Raw genomic sequence first — 18,906 nt, 5'->3', positions numbered from 1 at the left:
GTGCTGTGCCTTACTTGATTATGCTACATTTTGCCATCTTTGGCCAGACGGAAGATCTCCTGTCTTCATTTTCAGGGGCACAGCATCAGTACCCATCCTTGTGCGTGCTTCTCAGTGCCCATGTGGTCCCTGAGACAGCTCCCACACAGAGGAACACTTGAAGGGTTTTCTTTCTTTTTCCCTTGTCTGGTTCTTCTCTTATACAACACATCCCAACTGCTGTTTCCCTTCCTTTCATTCCTCCCAGTCACCTCCACCTCCCCTCTCCCCCAGATGTACTCTGTCTCCATTTTCCTTCAGAAAACAGTACCCATCTTTTCTATACAGATCTCCTGCCCTTTAAAAAGCCCATTTCAACTCACCAGCAGAGGAATGAGGCCCCATGAAGGTCCCTGTTCCTCCCAAAGTCAAAATTACCAGCTACAGTCAGTATTTCTCCTAACTAAGAGCAAGAGAGGAACTAAACAGCATTTCCTGGTACCCATGGGGCAGGTGAACATCTTTCCTCACGTATATAGTCTATTTCCTACCTACTCTCTGTGAACAGCTTGATTTATAGTCTTCCCCACATTCAAAGACTGGGGTAAAGGGGCTGGGGAGAAGGCTTAACTGAAAATGTGTCTGCTAAGTGTGGATCTTCAACATCCAGGAAAAAACTGGGCTTGGTGGTGAGCGATTGGGAGTGAAAGTGGGGTGGGGATAGAATGAAGATTTAATCTTTGGAGGCTGAGTAAGGCAGAAGATGGTGAGCTGAAGGCCGACTTCCCCCAGATCAGCGACATACGTTCACCAATAGAATAGGGCTAACATTTATGGATTTGGCTTGTCCTTAGCATTTACAACAGGCTCCGTTGGTGTTTTGGAGATTCTGCCCTTCCTGACCCCTAGACCAAGCTGTTCTATTTCACATTCTCCCTTCCTTGATTTTTGTTTGTTTGTTTGAGACATGGTTTCTCTGTGTACTGGATATTGTAGAACTTGCTCTGTAGACTAGGCTGACCTTGAACTCGAGCCACCATGCCCCTCTGTATGACATTTTTAACAATGCTACTGCAAGAATCATCCCTATTTGACTTTAAATTTACTGAGGGCACTAAAAAACATAGCTAGATCTACACTTCATTTGACCCTGGTCTCCTGCCCAACCGTGAGCAGCTAGCTGTGGGGGAGGGGCACCACCATCTTGCAGTCCCTGAGGCTAAGTGCATGAAGAACCTCATGTTTTCCTAGCCTTTCAGTTTTTGAGGAGAAATGATGGGAACTGCCCTGCTTGCCTCCTCCTGCATTACCAGGCAATTTGTCTGATGGGTGAAACTGTCTGAAGTCAGGAACAAAATGTTGGGAAATGCCTTTACAGAAGAGCATGGATTCTATCCTCACCACCCACTCCCATCCCCCACTCCACCGTCACCCCAATGCTTTTATATTAGACCAGCCAACATGAGGAAGCAGTGCTTCTATCTGCCTTCAGAGTCCCTGGTATAGCAATTGCATCTTTCCAAATCCAAACCCCTTACCTGAGGTCGTGGGCGAAGGCCTGGGGAGAGCTGCTGGTCAAACAACCTCTGCAGAGACTCCAGGGATGGGAGGGTCCTGACGACTTCCCTGGGAGCAGAGGATCAAGGTCAAGTTCAACAATTAGTGGGGATTAGAAGCACTCCAGGCAGTACAGGTCCTAACTGCAGACAGGCCACACCCCAGTGGCGAATCCCTCACCCTTCCCTTAAGGACATGCCCAGGCAAAGATCAGTCAGCCCAGCGGCCTGGCCCAGACCCTAACCCTTTTCAGAGCTTAATCCACTCAGCACTATGTAGCCTATAGAATCTGTTTCCAATGTGGAAACAAACAACTATAAACTTACTTAGGAACATGCTTCTTAACCTTCGGTGTTTGTAGGAGTCTCTCTCCCTCTCCCCCTTCCCCCCCCCCCACACGCTAAAAATGCAAATGCCCAGGTTTGAGAGCTAAATATTTTATTCATTTATTAGATGTGTGTGCATGTATGTGTGTGTGTGTGTGTGCATGTAGGGGCTTGAGGTTGACATTAGCTGTCATTCTCCCTCACACTCTGCTTTATGGTATGGAGGTAGTGTTTCTGGAACCCAGAGCTGGCCGGTTCAGCTAGTGTTTCCAGCCCAGCTCATTTCAGACACCCCATGTCTCCAGGAAATCTTTGCTTCCAGCATGCAGGCTAGGATCACAGGTGAGTGACCACATCCAGCCAGCTTTTATATGGTAATTTGGGATCTGAACCCTGGTCCTTTGGGGCTTTAATCACTGAGCCATCTCCCCAGCTTCCTGGAAAGCACATTTAAAACATGCAACCTATGAATAACATTGGCAGATTACGTTTATATATTTATATGTACATACTTGTATCAATGATAAAGAATACGAGATAGGAATTTGAGTGAGTAGAGGGGGTTTGGGAGGAGCTGGAGGGACTACAGGGAGGGAAAATGATTTAAATTCAGTGCTCACATATGAAATTCTTTTTAAAGATGATAAAGGAAGCTGGAAGTGGTGGCACATGCCTTTACATCCCAGGACTTGACTGCCTTCTGAACTGCCTCCCTCTGCCCCTCCCCCAGGGCCTCCTGGAGCCCAGGATAGCCTCCTACTTGGGTAGCTCAAGGTGACCTTGAGTTTCGGATCCTTTTGCCTGCATTTGCCAAGGGCTAGGATCGGTTTGCACTGCCACCAGTGGTCTAAATCACATTTGGTATGAAACTCAAGGCATTGCGTATGCCATGCGCGCATGCTACAGCTGAATTTTCTCTTTTTAATATCTATAACCATGTCATGCTTTAGGACTGAACGTGCCTGGGGTCCTGAGTGGGCCTCTTATATTAACTTCTAAAGCCTTTAAGTATAGTTCTGTGCTTTATCTCTCCTTAAATAAATTGCCCATCTCTTTCACCAACTTTTTTGTTGGGAATTTTCTCATTTCCATATGCTGCTATAAAGTTTACTTATTGATCTGCTTTTTATTTAATCTTGGCCCTGTGCTTTTTGTATGATTACATTGTTTTTGCTCTAGATGGATTAGATACCATTTTAAAGTGATTTATAATTTTTTATCCTATTTTCCTTTCTCTAGCAATCCCTGTATGGTATGGTTAGAAACATTATTAGTATTTACTGGGGAGCAATTATTTGCTCATTAAAAGTTTCTCTCTGTGCGTGTGTTAAAAGTTTCTGCCTTTCCGTCTCTGTCTCTCTCACTCTGTGTGTGTGTGTGTGTGTGTGTGTGTGTGTGTGCGTGTGCTGTATGCACACGTGACGGTACAGGTGCACCGGTGCCTGTGTGGAGGCCAGAGAAAGAGGTCAGGCGTCTGGCTCTATCCTCTGTGCCTTGAAGCAAGGCTTGTGGCTGGCCAGCTCCAGCGTTCCTCTATGTCTATTACAGTGCTGGGGGGCCAGCTCCAGCGTTCTTCCTCTATGTCTATTACAGTGCTGGGGTTCAGCTCCAGCGTTCCTCTATGTCTATTACAGTGCTGGGGTTCAGCTCCAGCGTTCCTCCTCTATGTCTATTACAGTGCTGGGGTTCAGCTCCAGCGTTCCTCTATGTCTATTACAGTGCTGGGGTTCAGCTCCAGCGTTCCTCCTCTATGTCTATTACAGTGCTGGGGTTCAGCTCCAGCGTTCCTCTATGTCTATTACAGTGCTGGGGTTCAGCTCCAGCATTCCTCCTCTATGTCTATTACAGTGCTGGGGTTCAGCTCCAGCGTTCCTCTATGTCTATTACAGTGCTGGGGTTCAGCTCCAGCGTTCCTCTATGTCTATTACAGTGCTGGGGGCCAGCTCCAGCGTTCCTCCTCTATGTCTATTACAGTGCTGGGGTTCAGCTCCAGCGTTCCTTTATGTCTATTACAGTGCTGGGGTTATGGGTGAGGTTTTTTAAAGCTGGGGATAGTGGTTCGTACTTACAAACTCAGCATTGTGGTAACTAAGGAAGAGGAGAGAGGGGTCAAGTTGGGATGAGCTATGTATTGAGACCCTGTCTCAAAAAAAGCAACTTTTAAAAACGAGGAAGAGGTAGCCAGAGATACAAGCCATCAGTTAAAAGCTGGCTATTCCTGCAGAGAGCTAAGTTCAACTCTTAGCTTGACCATGTGGAGTAAGCTGCCTCCAACAGCCTGTCTTTCCAGCCCCAAAGAATCTGTGGCCCTCTTCTGGTCTCTTTGGGTTCATGCATGCACGTGGTACACATACAGATAAGATGACATTCACATATACACACAGATAAAAGTAAACTAAAAATAATAAAATGCAGATATATATTTCTGCCTATTTGATTTATTTATGTAAGTGATTCCTTTATTTAAATATACTTTAAAATTTTCTATTTTGAGTATATGTATGTGCCCTGTATGTAAAGTTGTGTCCACGGAGGTCAGAAGAGGGCACCAGATCCCTTAGAATTGTCGCAGTGGGTGCTAGGAACCCAAGTCCAGTCCTCTGAAAGATCAGCAAATGTTCTCAACTGCTGAGTCATTTCTCCAGCCCCATGCCTTTATTTGTTTGATCAGTCACTAAATTCCAGTTTTCTGTTTGTTGCTTTGTCTTTATCTTAAGTTCTCAGAACAGGATGCAGGAGACCCTCAGTCAGTGCTCGCTAGAAGATAGGTAAACGGAGGAATGCGCTAACACACCTGTCCTGTTTAATCAAAGCGCTTCTAACACTTGATTTATGTGGAATGCACCTGCAGGAATGCCTGAGGCACAGAAAACACTGCGTTCCATCTACACGCCTAGTTACCACCTGATCTATAAAAGTGAAGAAAAGTGTGCAGGGAGGTGAAGAACATTCCGGTCTCTTGAACAACTTGAACTTAATTATACAGCAAATAGAGATATGGAAGCTTTTAACCCAGTCATAATGTGCCAGAGAAGCAGGCATGGCAGGGGCTGCCGTCACCATAGTGATGAGGTGAGGCAGGTGCTGGGGAACTCGGTGTTGTGGGGAGCCGTGGACAAAGCTTAGTGAGCACACAGCAAAGGTCAAGACCTGTGTCCAGGCAGAAACAACAGCTTGTTATGAGCTGTCACAAAATGATACATGTATGTTTTTAAAGAAAGGGCCCTTTGTGTGTATTTTCCCCTGGTGATAAAAGATTTGCAACAACAGAACAAACAATACCATGGAGACCTATAAAAATGACAGCCCTGCTTCCAGTGGTATGCAAGAGCATCCGTTGAGAAAACCAGTTCATTGAAACAAATGACTAGCAGGCCAATCTGACAATTGGCCAATTTGTCAAAGAAATTCTTTGTCACATTTACCAAACGCACTGCCTGTGCCTTTGAGAGCCTTTAAATAGAATGGTGAATTAGATTACTGGTGATGGAAGACTCTTTTCTGAATATTAAGCAAGCTAAGATGGGGAGAGCACCAGAGATCTGGAAATGAATTAGCACAGACTGGCTGCAAGCCCTCACCCATGAGAAACGTTTCCCGAATGTGTGAGGGGTTTGCTTCATTACCCGGGATGGCTTTCAGCTACTTCCTGGTGTAACCTTTCACACTCTTTGCTGATTCTTTACATGGTAGACCAGCCTGTACAATAAAAGTCTAGTTACAGGGTTTTCTGTTTTTGTGAGACAGGGTCTCTCTATCCTGGAACTCATTATATAGACCAGGCTGGCCTCAAAGTCACAGAGATATGCCAGCCTCTGCCTCCCAAATTCTGGGATTAGAGGTGTGTGCCACTGTGTCTGGCACAGACAACAGTGTGTTTATGTTTGTAGTTTATTTTAAGGTTAATAAAATTCAAAAGTACAACCAAAAGTATTTATAAAAAGATCACAAATTTTACCCATTGGTCAGTCATTCAGTAACTTCAGTGCTGGGGAATTAATGTTGGGTCACTTTAAACATTGCCATGACCGGAAGGCTTGAGCCGTCACCACCCACACTCAAAGTGACTTTAATTTACTTCCTGCCAGGGCCTTTATGTATCGGCTGGATGTGGGGGCTGTAGCAAGGGGGAGAGTGGGTACAGTCTGAAGGGCTCGGACTGCTGAGGTAAGAAGGCTCCTGTGTGAGTCTATCTGTCCTCTGTCCTACACACAGATATCACAGCACATGTGTATCCCACCCCCCACCACCACAGTGGCACATACATATCTTCCCACACCACAGTACATGCCTGTCCCCCCACAGCACATGTGTATCCCCACAACACATGAATGTCCTCCCCCTTCTCACACACACATACACACACAAATTATATATATATATACATAATATATATATAATGTGTTATATATATATATATATATATATATATATATATATATATATATATATATATATATATATATATATATACCAAGTCCTACACAAATGAGAAGGCAGTGTCTTCCACATTTTTTTTTCAGAGAAACTGCCTCTAATTAAGTTGAGTTAAAAGCAAGCAAGCGAACAACAAAACCCTACAGAATAGGAACATCTCTTTAGCACGCACAAGGCCCTACATCCCCTCGCAGGCACACATGCACATGCCCCACCCCCAAAATAAACCAAAAAAATAATAAACCAATGAGCAATTTCCCCAGCCCAGTTAGAATTCAGATTCTATGACAAGAGCCTCAAAGAAGCAAGGGGGCATTCCAGACTCTGCCCACTGTCAACCGAGCACTGCAGAGACATGTGGACAGAGAGGAGACACAGTGTCACTCTGATGGGCACCTTCATCGCTGTGACCATCCTCCAGGTCCCCATTACCCGTGGAGCTCCCCCACCCCTCCCTTAGGGGTCTCCATTACCCATGGAGTTCCTTGCAGAGCAGTGAGGTCAGCTTCTTCAGGTGAGGAAGGTTGCTGGAGCCTGTCTTCAGAAAGTCAGAGTCCAGGATAAGCTGAGTGCTCAGATAATCCTGGATGGCCTTCAGGTGCTCCTCTGGGAGCCTGGGAAACAAAGAAATAACGAAAGTCCACTTCGCCCGAGCTAGCCACCTTGAGGACTCCTGATCTTTTGATAGAGACACGTTCCGGGAGAGATCTGTTTGCCTCTGTGAAGAGGTTCCTCACGTGGGCAGAGAGGCTGATCAGAGCCCGATAGAGGCCACCAGAGTACCTCTTGGGATGAGCACTTCTGGACACTGTTGGAGGGGGTGATAGGGCTGGAAAATGGCTATTCTTGTCTTTTGTTTGTTTTGGAAACAGAGTTTCTTTATACAGTCCTGGTTGTCCTAGAACTTACTCTGTAGACCAGGCTGGCTGGCCTCGAACTTACAGCCTGCCTCTGCCTCCTGAGTGCTGGGATCAAAGGTGTGTGCTGACTTTTTGCTTTTTAAAGAGACAGCCTCACAAACAGATGGAGTGGCCAGTTCTCTATCTCCTTAGTCCATACAGCTGAAATCCAAGGGCTGGAAGGACAATCTAGCTTAGAGATAACAAATAGCTCTGACCCACATGCCAAGTTCAAACTCTCAAAGGTGACCCAGAGTGCTACACAGGGGCTGGAGTCACATCAGGCCTCCATTGTAAAGTCAACATATTCTTAATTTTATTTTCTCGGGGGTTGGGGGAAGGAATAGGGTTTGCTTGTGCAGCCCAGGCTGACTTTTGAGCTCTTGATTTTCCAACCTCAAGCCTTCTCAGTGCTGTCACTAAAGGTATAAGATCATGTCCACTTGACTTCCCAAGTGTTGGGATGACAGACACCATCATGCCTGGCTTCCCTGTGTCATTAGAACCGGGGATGTAAGACCAGGTAGTGGATGTTCAGGTGGCCTGACCTTGAGCACAACTTGTCCCCAGAGCCCCTGGCCTGGTTTGGGACCCAAGTTGTCTCCTCTCAGTTAGGCTGTACTACCTGATCCCCTCACCACTGTCACATATCCCCAGGGACCATGTACTCCCTAGGCTCCAGCTCTATACAGCCAGCCTTTCTTCTAGCACTTGATGGAGTTCTTTTATGAATCAGGTCACTTAATACTGTGCACTCCATTAAAGAAGCTATAAGTTTGTGGTATCATCCTGGAGCCCCATGGGAGCCGTGAGAGGAAAAAGCATGTAGATAGTCACATTGGATTTCCTGGGGTTTGGGGTTACTGTTTCTCAGGTGTGGCTGTGGGCTGGAGAGGCTCTCCTGCTGGGGTAGGATGTAGTGTGACAGGCTGGAGGAGTGATTCCTATGAGAAACGCTTCAGGAACGTGGGCGTCCCTGGGTGTGTAGGAGCCATCTGACCACAGAAGAGCAGTGACTTTCTACATGAAAAGCAGTCTTGCACTCACAGGGCGACAAAGACCTTAAAGTTATGAATGTAGAAAACACTCCGAGGAGATCATAAAGTCTCACAAGAAAATGTGAAGACCTTGACAGAGAAATGGGCTAAGGACAAAAATCCAAAACAAAACAAAAAACACAACTTGGGGGCAGGGAGACAGTTCCGACTAGAAAGACAGACATTGGTTTCCAAATTTACTATGAATAAGCAGGCCTGCTGCTCCCTGCAGCCTGGGCTTGTGCGTGCCTGGCTCCTAGGCACAGGCTGGCTTCCCAGGGGACCCTCCAGGTAGAAACTCACCCACTGGTATCCATGCTCTGTAGACGCTGAAACAGCGTCTCAGAGAGACTCAGCCGGGTGACCTCAGGGGCTCGGAGATTCTCCGTTGGAAGAGGAAGGTCCTTGGCCTCGCAGGGCCCAGCAGACACAGGAATGTTTCTGGGAGGCAGCTCAGGTGGTGACATGACATTTTCTGCCAGGAGGACAGCAGGGACAAATGCCATTGGTGAGGATGCTATCTATACAGCCCTGTTCTGTGTTTCTACCACAGCCATGTGAGGTCCAGGCCCAGCCTGCCCCACTGTTCCCAGTCTTCCTTCCTGTATCCATGCTGATTAGATAGGGAGCCTCTTGAGGCTACCCTGCTTTCATGATCCTTAGATCTGAAGCCTCTGGCTGTGGTCTTGTTCTACCCCGTTGCTCAGCAAAGACCTCCTTAGGTCAATTGGCCCTGAGCAGCACTGGACACCCTCAGGACTGTTGGCCTTGAACACGCCAATCGGCAGATCTGCAAGGTGACTTGGCTCTCAGGGTCCACAAAGTATAGCCAGGACCTAGGGACAGGAAATCGAGCCCACACAATGGCTCTCTCTCTCTCTCTCTCTCTCTCTTTGTTTCTGCATTCCTTCTCTCTCTGTTCTCTCTAGCCTTAGGGCTCCTTTCTCTCTTTTAGACCCTCAGAAACACATTGGAAAAGTCAAGGACCTTCTGAGACCTAAAATACCAAATGAACAACTTGACATTCATCTGGGAGATTGAGACCCTTGCCCACCTTTTTCAAATGTCCTTCATGTGCAAAAAGTGAAGGTGACTGGGGCATTTAGATTCAGGATTTCCTGCCCAAGCCCTGCCCTAATGACCCTAATGGCCACCCTGGCACCCAGCCACATTCCTGCCCAGGTGACAGGAACAAGGGATCTTTTTCTTCAGTGTATTTTCCCATTCTTTTCTTTCTGGCTGTGGGAGACAGCTCTGAATTTTGAGCCCTGGAACTGCAAGTCCTCAAGAAGACCCAAGACAGACCAGATGCCTTGATCCTGGGCCTGGATGTCGCTTAGCTTTAGGTCTTGCAGGTGAGCAGGAGCCTTGTTTGTGTAGGTGAAGTCAAGGTCAGTAGAACTGGGATTCTCCCCGGAGCCTGTATAGGAAGCATTAGGGGTTTGCTTCCATGGGCATGCCAGGGGCAGGGCACACCGAGAAAAAGCATGGTGGCCTGAGGGAAGAGACAACGGTGACCATGTTGAAGACATGTCTACGGGACAAGGTCAAGGCTGCCATGTGGCCATCTTGTGGGCTTTAGCCCAGCTACCCCTCAGCTGCTGATCTCTAGAGGTCAGACAGAGGAGACAGAGCAGTCTCCATCTAAGCAGGCTTAGAACTATGGCCACCTGGGACAGGTGCTTCACTGCATGCCTCTGCTGCTCCTTCAGGCTAACGAGGCATCTCTCCTGGCTGCCCTTCCGAGGGTCTCCAAGGAACAGAGGCCAGTTAATCCACAGCTAGCCCACAGTACAAAAGGGTGCCTCGAATGAACGTGCCTGGCATATTCTCTTCCAGGACAGGTAGGAGCCAACCTGTTGGGAACACACTGACCTGCTGAGGGGCGCAGGAGGTAACTTGTGGGCTTCTGTCAGGCAAGGAACCTTTGAGATGAGAAGAAGGATGTCCTGCTGCAGGGTTCTGCTTATACCTGTATCTCCATGACTGGCTCCTTGTCTCTGTGCTGGCCTCTACAAACTCTTGGGAACTTTTGTTTTTCCCAACATATTTCAGAAGCCTCTTTATAGATGGTAGTATCTCACTATAGAGCCCAGGCTAGCTCAAACTTATGCTGTTCCTGCCTCGGCTTCCTAAATTTTGGGATAGCCAGTGGCGTGTATCACCATGACCATTGTTTGCCTCTAATGATGGAACTTTCCCATCCTCCCACTTCTGTGCATGGACCATCTTCACTGGTTTCATCATAATGATGAAACTGATGGTAACCTAATATGTAGAGTGTTTGCTGTGCACCGTGACTGGCATCCCATTCGCTCTCATCTGATCTTGTGATATCAACACGTGCTACTGTTATCTAATCTCTCTAAAGGGAAGCTTGTGGTTCAGAGAGTCAAAGTCTCCCAAGGCCACAAAGACAGCAAGCTAGGGAGCAAGAATTCTAGTCCACACCTGACTTCAGAGCCATGTTCCCAACCAATCATTTCTGTGCCAGCAGGGCAGGCTAATCCAGTGGTTCTAAACCTTCCTAAAGCTGCAAGCCTTGAATACAGTTCCTCACATTGTTGCTACTTTGTAACTGTAGTTTTGCTACTGTTGTGAACTGCAATGCAGATATCTGGTATGACCCCTGTGAAAGGATCTTTCAACCTCCAAACAGGTTCTGTAGTCTACACACCAGTGAGACTAGACCACAGAGTCCTGTTGGCACCTCCCCGCCCTCGCCATCCCTGCCTTCCCTTCCTACCAGTGTCCTCCTCGGCCTCATCAATGGCATCCTCCTCCTCCAGAGGCACAGGGTACTGCAGGTGGGTCACCAGCCCCATGTTTTCCTTCTTGTAAAACTCGATGAGCTGGTCCAGCTTCGAGAAGAACCTCATGGGGACACCTTCGGAAGCCTGAGGACAGAAGCCCCGGTCAAAGCACACTTTAGCTAGACTGTCACCCAACCGCAAAGGCCACCTGGAGCAGAGACTGAAGAGACTGGGAGTGACTGTATTCCAGAAAAAGCCTTGGGGTCTCCACCCACACCCCACATCCTGCAGCCGGTGGCTCCCAGGAGCCCTTTGCAAAAGTGCAAATAGGAATATTTTAAAAACTATTCTTTCTTTCCATCTGTTAAAACTCGTTTCTATAAGTATTTTACTATACAAATTAGTCTATTTTTAATTATATCTAAATTAGAAAATGCCAGTTTTTAAAAAGAAATCACCTATAATCTCAAAGGCCCAAGAGTTCTATTTTTACTAGTTTAGGTGTGTGTGTGGTGAACAGGGCTATTTTTGATCCCCCCCCACAAAGACCGTTTCTAAAAACCATTTTTCATTTTTGGCATTGAAGATAGAGCTCAGGTTCTCACACATGCAAAGCACACACAGTCTCACCCAAACGATTTGTTTATTAATGACTGACTTTTCCAGTGCTGGGGATTGAACTCGGGACTCAAGCTATGTAAGCAATCTACACCTCCTGTCTCTGTCTTCTGGGGGTTGGGGTTACAAATGTGTCTCACCAGGCACCAACAGGCTGCTATTTTAAACTTCAATTTGAAGCAGGTTCACTTTAAACTATCTGGACTGAGCTTGAATACATCCTCCTCCTGGCCCAACCCCCAGGCGGCTGGGATGAAAAATGCATGTCACCACACACGGCTTGTTTATTTATTTTTTTAGGGCTTTTTGAAATGGGGTCTGGCTGTGTAACCCAAGGTGGTCTCCAGCTTACAGCCATCCTCCTGTATCAGAGACTCAAGAACTTAAAAACTACAAGCTTGTGCCACCACATTTGATTATTGTCTTTAAACATAGGAAAATTCATTCTTGCAGTTTCTTTTTCCATTTGTGTAAATTCTATTTTTTGTTTATATTTTTTGGAGTGGGTCTCACTATGTAGCCCTGGCTAACCTGGAACTCACAGAGATTTTTCTGTTCCTGCCTCTTGAGTCCTGGGATTGAAGGTATGCACTACCATGCTAGACTTGGTTACTTAAAAAAAATTATGTGTAAAATGTTTTGCCCCCCCCCCCACCACCTATGCATGTGTACCATATGACTGCAGTGCCCATGCAGGCCACAAGAGGGCATCAGATCCTTTGGACTGGAGTTAGAGATCAGTGAGAACCATATGGGTGCTGGGACCTGAACCCAGGAAACTCTGCAAGAGCAGCCAGGGCTCTTAACCACTTGGCCCCCTCTACAGCTCATAATTATGTTTGCTTGCTTGTTTTTTCAACCACAAGTCAGAAAGTGGTCTAAGCAACACAAGGATCTTCACGAGTTTGTGCCTCTGTTGTTGATGATGAGATGTCTCTGCTCTACTATCACAACACTCTGGGACCAGGATCTTTTGAATGTTGGTGGAAGAGGCAACTCTAGCAGGAAATTCAAGGTTTTCCCTGAACAGTTAGTCTGGCCCCCGCCAAGATGCCCTTTCCTCCATCTAGGTATACCCTTGCAAAGACCGCTATCCTTAGAGGCAGCCAGAGCAAAAGACCAAGTTGTTTTGGGTAATGAGATACATTCTTTCTACCAAGTCTTCTGTGACTTTGCTGGGTCGTGATCCCTCCACCTGGGCCAGTGTCTGCCCATAGTTCACTCTTCTGTTATTATTATTTAACTTTTTATTTTATTTTAAGATAGTGTTTTACATTGTAGCTCAGGTTGGCCTCAGACTCATAGCAATCCTCCTGTCTCAGCTACTTAAGTGTTGGGGTTCCAGGCATAAGCTACCACATCTAGCTGTCCCTATCATTTTAACAATGACTTGTGTCCAACTTCAGGTCTAGAGATCAGAGGTGAACCCTTTCTTTGGGGCCAGCTAGCTGCCTTCTTGCTGAAAGAAACCCATTGCTTGTGGTAAACCAGGCCAATAGGAAGATGGGTCCTCAGAGGAGGATGAGCAGGTGGTTGACTCAATAACCTCTACATTAGATTCCTTTTGTTGATGGTTTGACAGCTTGAACTGAGGCTTGACTTGGTAGCTTCATCATCTCATGTGAATGGGACAGACTCAGGTATCTTGCCAACTTGATGGGATTAAGACTCACCATGGATACAAATCTTTGGGCATATCTAGGTTAGGCTTACTGAGGTGGGAAAACCCATCCTAAATGCTGGTGATGTCATCCCATGGGCTGAGGTCCAGGACTGAGTGAAAAGGAGAAAGCAAACCGACACCAGCATTCATCTCTCTGTATCCTGACTGTGGACACAGTGTGGTCAGGGGCCTCTGCTCCTCCTGCCATATCTTCCCTATCACTGTGGAACTGTAAACCAGATTAACTTCTTTCTTCCTCAAGTTGCTTTTGTAAGGTATTTTGTTACAGCAATGAGATAAACAGCTGATTCATCTAGGAAGCTCTCAGGCTTATCCCTGGGTCTTCCACACTGTAGTAAGGTCACATGGCCTTGTGTGAGAAGAGTCTCTGTGGACTCAGAGTCCATATGGGCTACAGGTCTCCCTCTGAGTGCTTCCTTCTCTTCAAGTGTATCTGTGTGCTCATGTGCTTTGTACACAAAAATCTGTGTGTGTGTGTGTGTGTGTGTGTGTGTGTGTGTGTGTGGAGCGTGCTCAGCTGAATGGCTTAGGCTGTCTGAGTAAATTTATAGAGAGCTTAGCAAAACTGTCTGTTTATTCTTTTCAATAAAACTCCCATGTGTCCTCAAAGCTCCATGCTGCTCAATCTCTTGTAAGCACTGTTAACCACCTGAGTGGCAGCCCCTGCCAAGATTTCTAGAATATTCTTTCAGTGGTTCAAATGGAAACAAGAACGGAATAACAAGAATAATTTGATGGGATGTAAGACCTGTGAACTCATTTCAGGTAAAGCAGTTGTAAGTGTGTGCGGTCTTGGTGGGGGGTTATGGGTAATCGATGATGTGCCACAGGGTATTTGGAGAGAGAATGAATATATCAAAGAGATTCGAGGTGGGTTGACTCACGAGTGCATCTGGGAAAGGAGTCTCAGCAGGGAGTGGAGAATGCCTAAGGACTGCATGTGTGAAAGCCAGTGAGATTTGGGGTTTGGGAGGCACGCAAGCTGAGACGCACATTGGTTTATACAGCAGAAAAACAAAAACCCAAACCAAACCCAGAAACTGGACCTGTGCTGCACTATTGAATTGTAGACATGCTCAAAGCGGGCGGCTGGGGGCGGGGGCGGGGGATAAACAATGGTGGGTGAACAGGTTGTGTATTAAGCAAGTAGAGGAACAGAAAAGCTAAAGGGATCCCCGCAGGGAGGAGACAGGAGCTGGAGGAGCTGTGAATGCTGAGAGTTGTTAGTCAGCCATGTCCCTCTGTCCCCTGCTTGTGTTTGCACAGTCATGGAAACCAGGGGGCAGGGTCGGGCAGGCCAGGGTGGCTGACTGCCTATGTGGGTCAGGCTTTTAGGAAGATAGGGAGTGTAGGGTGGACCTCAAATGTCAGGGATGGCGGCATCTCCGGGCGGATACATGAGCAGGAGCCAGTTTGGAATAGCACTGCTGAGAAGGGAGGCTTTCCTTCACTGTCCATGTGCAGGGCTCCCCAAGAGAGGGATAGTCTGGACTGTCTTCCCACTTGTTAGAAAGGCAATCCTCATATTCACAGGTAAATGGTATTTGGAGGTAGAGCCTGTGTAATGGTGGGGCCCGTCATGGTGTCAATGGCTCTTGTTGTAGAGGAAAAGCAATCTCAGCTCACGCTCGCTGTCTGGTCATATGATACCTTGTGCCATGATGTGATACAGCAGAAGGCCCTCCCTAGATAGAGGCCAGCACATTGTTCCTAGGCATCTCACATCCACAGAAGCTGTACGCCTCTATTCATGTATGTTATTCATGTGTGTTTGGCTGGGACCTCGTTCGTGCTAGGCAGATGCTTTACCCTCAAGCTACATGCCCGGTCTTTAATCTTTATAAATGACTCTGTTTGTGGTATTCAGTCATAGCAACAAAATTCACTTGTTCATATGTGTGTGCAATGAATATACCCATACACAAGGGCAACTGAAGAGGCAGATGGGGATGAGACAGGAGGCAGAGATGCCAGGTAGGTAGCCTGGGTCCATTCCACAGAGACGTGTCTGTCCTTGCAAAGGCCATATGGCCACACTCTAAGACAGATTTATTACCCAGGAGCTGGGGCTCAGGGGCAGCTCTGAGTGCTTCCTATTTCTAGTACCCAGAAAGAATACAGAGGTCCTCCTAAGGGAAGCAAATTCCCATGAGGTAAATTTCAATTGTTATGCCATTGGGCCAGCAGGAAGCAGCCTGTCTCCATAGGCAGCAGACAGAGGCAGAGAAGATGGTGAAGATATGGGTCTCAACAGGCCAGAGAAAGGAGTCTCTTGGAGGCACAGAAAGGCTCTGTGTCCAGGCAGGGTGGTCAGTGAATGGCAAGCTATGTGTAGCCAATAAACCCCATTAAGTCTAAACCAACATGTGGGAAGGATCTTCTAGGTGGCCGTGTACTAACTGTGGACCAGGAGGAACAGTAATGTCCTTCAGTAATGAGCCCCGAGGTCCCTTCCTACATCAGATATTGCACATATCCACCTATCACACTGGGGCCAGAATGACAGGCAAGAATTTGTAGTTTTAATTGTGAACTTGACACAATCTAGAATTACCTAGGAAGAGAACCTCAACGAGGAATTGTCTAGATCAGGTTGGTCTGTGGCATGTGGGCGGGGGTGGGGGGTATGGATGTGGGGGGTAGGCAGGGAACAGGAGAGGGGTATTGTCTTAATTTAGTAGATTGGGAAGACCCAGCCCACTGTGGGTGGCACCATCCTCTATTTTGGGTCCTGGACTATGTCAGAGTGATTGGAGACCCTGAGTGTAACATATGTATGCATGCATGCATTTCTCTCTGCTCTTGACTGTGGATGTGGTTAGCTGTTTACATTCGTGCTTCTCTCTGTCTGTCTGTCTCTGCCTGTCTGTCTCTCTCTTTCTCTATCTCTTGTCTGTTTTTGTTTTTCATGACAGGGTTTCTCTGTGAAGCCCTGGTGGTCCTGGAACTCACTCTGTGGACCAGGCTAACCTCAGACTCAGAGATCCACCTGTGCTACCACTGCCTGGCCACCACTTTCACTTCCCCGTTAGAGAGGGCTGTAATGTGGAATTGTGAGCGAAAATAAACCTGCCCCCCCCCCGCCAAGTTGCTTTTTGTTATTACAGCCACGGGAAATAAAACTAGGTTAGATACCTTCTGTGTGCTTGGGGTTGGAGATAGAGAGAAACAGTAAGAGGTGGGGCTCAGTGTACCACCTCCCCTCCCCACTCTGTTCCTCCCAACAATCCCCAAATATGGTGCTTTTTCAACTATTTTATGTAAATGTAAAATAGTGGTCAAGAAAGGTGTCATAGGCGTTAGTCGGAGTCCTAGCAGGAAGCAGATGGCCATATGAAGCTGGAGTTTGGGGAGAGTTTGGTAGGTATAGGAGTAAAGTTTTAGAGCTAACAGGGGAGGTTACCTATGGTCTACCCCTACTCCAGGAACCCCCAGCAGAAGGATAGTGCTGGAACTTAGCATCCAGGCTGCCAGCTTTTGTTCCTCATTCTGCAGCTGTGGCCTTCCTTAAAAGATGCACCAAGTCATTTTGAAATAGAGAAGGAACCCCAAAGGCCTCGCGTTAGCTGCGTGCCTCTAACATGCTTCCTAGCTGTTCATCAATGTACTCTCACTGTGCCTCTCAGGACTGATAGCCCATGATGCCCACAGACTAAGAGATTCCGCTTCCACAGTAACTCCTCTTCCACTTGGCAGGAATGAATCCCTTCTCTCAACTGAAGCATGTTTGTTAAAAAAAAAAAAAAAGAAAAGAAAAACCCTGAAGATGAGCACATCCAATAAGAAGCATCTTTATCATGGTGTTGGGCGTGGCACAGGCTGAGTGGCAGGTCCTCTTCCACCATGCTCCACCCTCAGCCTCTGAATAATGCTTGGAACTGAGTTATCCCAGGCTTGAAGCAGATAGACCTGTCTCTGGGATTTGCTTAATCAACAGACTGGATGTGAATTTATGTTCAGAATCAGAAGTCACACACGAGAAAATAGGGTAAAGATTACTTCTATTTACAGAAGGAAATGCAGTCTATTCCCTTGTCCCCACTTAGCTAACATGTCTGTAAACAGTATCTAGAAGCAGCATTTTTATAAGGCCTTTGTAGACACCAACCCAAGGAGCTCAGCTTTGAATGCACAGCTCACTCTGCCTTGGGATGCAGCTGTAGTCCCTACTTCCCCTACACATTCATAAGAGCCATGAGAAACCCAGTCTTATAGCCCCAGCCTTTTTACAGGGGAAACGGGTGTGGCACATAACCACAGGCCCACCAGTCCTTCTGAGACACATCTGCTCCATAAAACAGACCTCGCCATTGGAAGAGGTGGAGGGAAGCAGAAGAAAGTGGACTGTCCAGCTAGACCTTGTAGGGAAAAATCTTGTTCTCCTGTCTCTTGGCATCTGCATCTACCAGGAAGCAACGTCTTGGAAGGTACAAAGCCATGTACAAAGGTTTGGGGACAAAGGGCTACCCCTTGGGCTGGGGGGGGGGGCCTGGGTTTCAGGAAGAGGAGGGCACTAGTGCCTTTGAGACAAAGGGTAGCTGAAGGTCGGTTTGTGTTCAGACTGCTGGCTGCTTTATCAGATTCAGTCCTGGGGATGACTGAAGATACCCTCCTGGGGGAGGGAGAGCAGGCCAGGGAGGTCAGAGCCCTAGACAAGCTGAAACTTCCCAGGGGGGGGGTTGGTTTTAATGTCAGCACTGTCTGCCATCTCTAAATGCAGAACTGAAATAGACGGGGCACAGGGGAGGAAGTCTGACAGCCGCTGAGCAGGAAGTGTGGTGCTCTGGGTGGTCACTCCTGAAGGTTTGGGCAGCCTTCATTTTAGGTTGAAAAGACCAACCAGAGTTAGACAGCAGGCCTGCAATGCCAGCATTTGGGAGACAGCGACTGAGGATCAGGAATTCAAGGCGATCCTCAGCTACTTAGCCATTCTGAGGCCAGCTTATCCAGTTACCATGGCAATATTATGAATGGTGGGAAGTGGGAAGTGGAGAACCCAAACCAAAGAGCTCCATGCACGATCCCACTAAATCAAAGCACTCGTTTCAGGTCCACAGAGAAAGTCAGGAGACAGGGCTTAGGCAGCGGGGTGAAAACACACTCGTCAGCTGTGCAGAGGAATGCCAGTGGTCATGTGTACCCTGGGTCGGCCAAAGTTGAAAAGTCGGTGATTGAGGGACAGGCAGGGACTAGATGCAGTCCAGGTATGAGGGCACTCCACAGATACATCTTACCCAGATCTGAGAGCTGTGTTAGCTGCGAGAGGGTCAGGGCAGCTCAGAGTTCAGTTGGCCTGACCAGGCCTTTATGGTCTGGGTACCAAGGTCTGCCATCTTCCTATGTGGTTCTCAGTGTGGGTAAGACCCAGATTCTCCAGAGTCTTTCTCCACAGACTCCTCTGCCTTCTCTATCTTTGTAGTCACCAGGGGGTTTCTTCTACCTCCTTCTCAATGTCTAGTCACCTCCTCTGCCTTGGCCAAACAGACTCCATGTTGGTGAAGGGGAGAGAACATGGTTTCTGGGGCCTCTGGGGTTTTGTAGAATTGATTATTTTTTTTTAAACAGGGTTTTAAAGTTTTGAGAGCATTTAAGAGCTCAGGAGCATATTCATGTAGT

At 47.3% G+C, this 18,906-nt stretch overlaps 1 protein-coding gene across 1 annotated transcript in view; it reads right to left on the bottom strand.

The window, feature by feature from the left end:
• INPP5D (inositol polyphosphate-5-phosphatase D) overlaps positions 1-18,906 on the bottom strand; it is a 96,650-nt gene that overhangs the window by 40,948 nt on the left and 36,796 nt on the right. The window contains exons 3-6 of the mRNA XM_080932838.1: positions 10,982-11,132; positions 8,539-8,710; positions 6,773-6,913; positions 1,518-1,605 (exon numbers count right to left, since the gene is read on the bottom strand). Coding sequence (XP_080788964.1) covers positions 1,518-1,605; positions 6,773-6,913; positions 8,539-8,710; positions 10,982-11,132 — 552 coding nt within the window. The remainder of the gene's footprint in view (positions 1-1,517; positions 1,606-6,772; positions 6,914-8,538; positions 8,711-10,981; positions 11,133-18,906) is intronic.

This window comes from Micromys minutus (assembly GCF_963924665.1).
Source record: "Micromys minutus genome assembly, chromosome: 19".
NCBI classification, from domain to species: Eukaryota; Metazoa; Chordata; class Mammalia; order Rodentia; family Muridae; genus Micromys; species Micromys minutus.
Note: the sequence above shows the minus strand (reverse complement) of the source record. Positions and strands in the feature narration are given on the sequence as shown.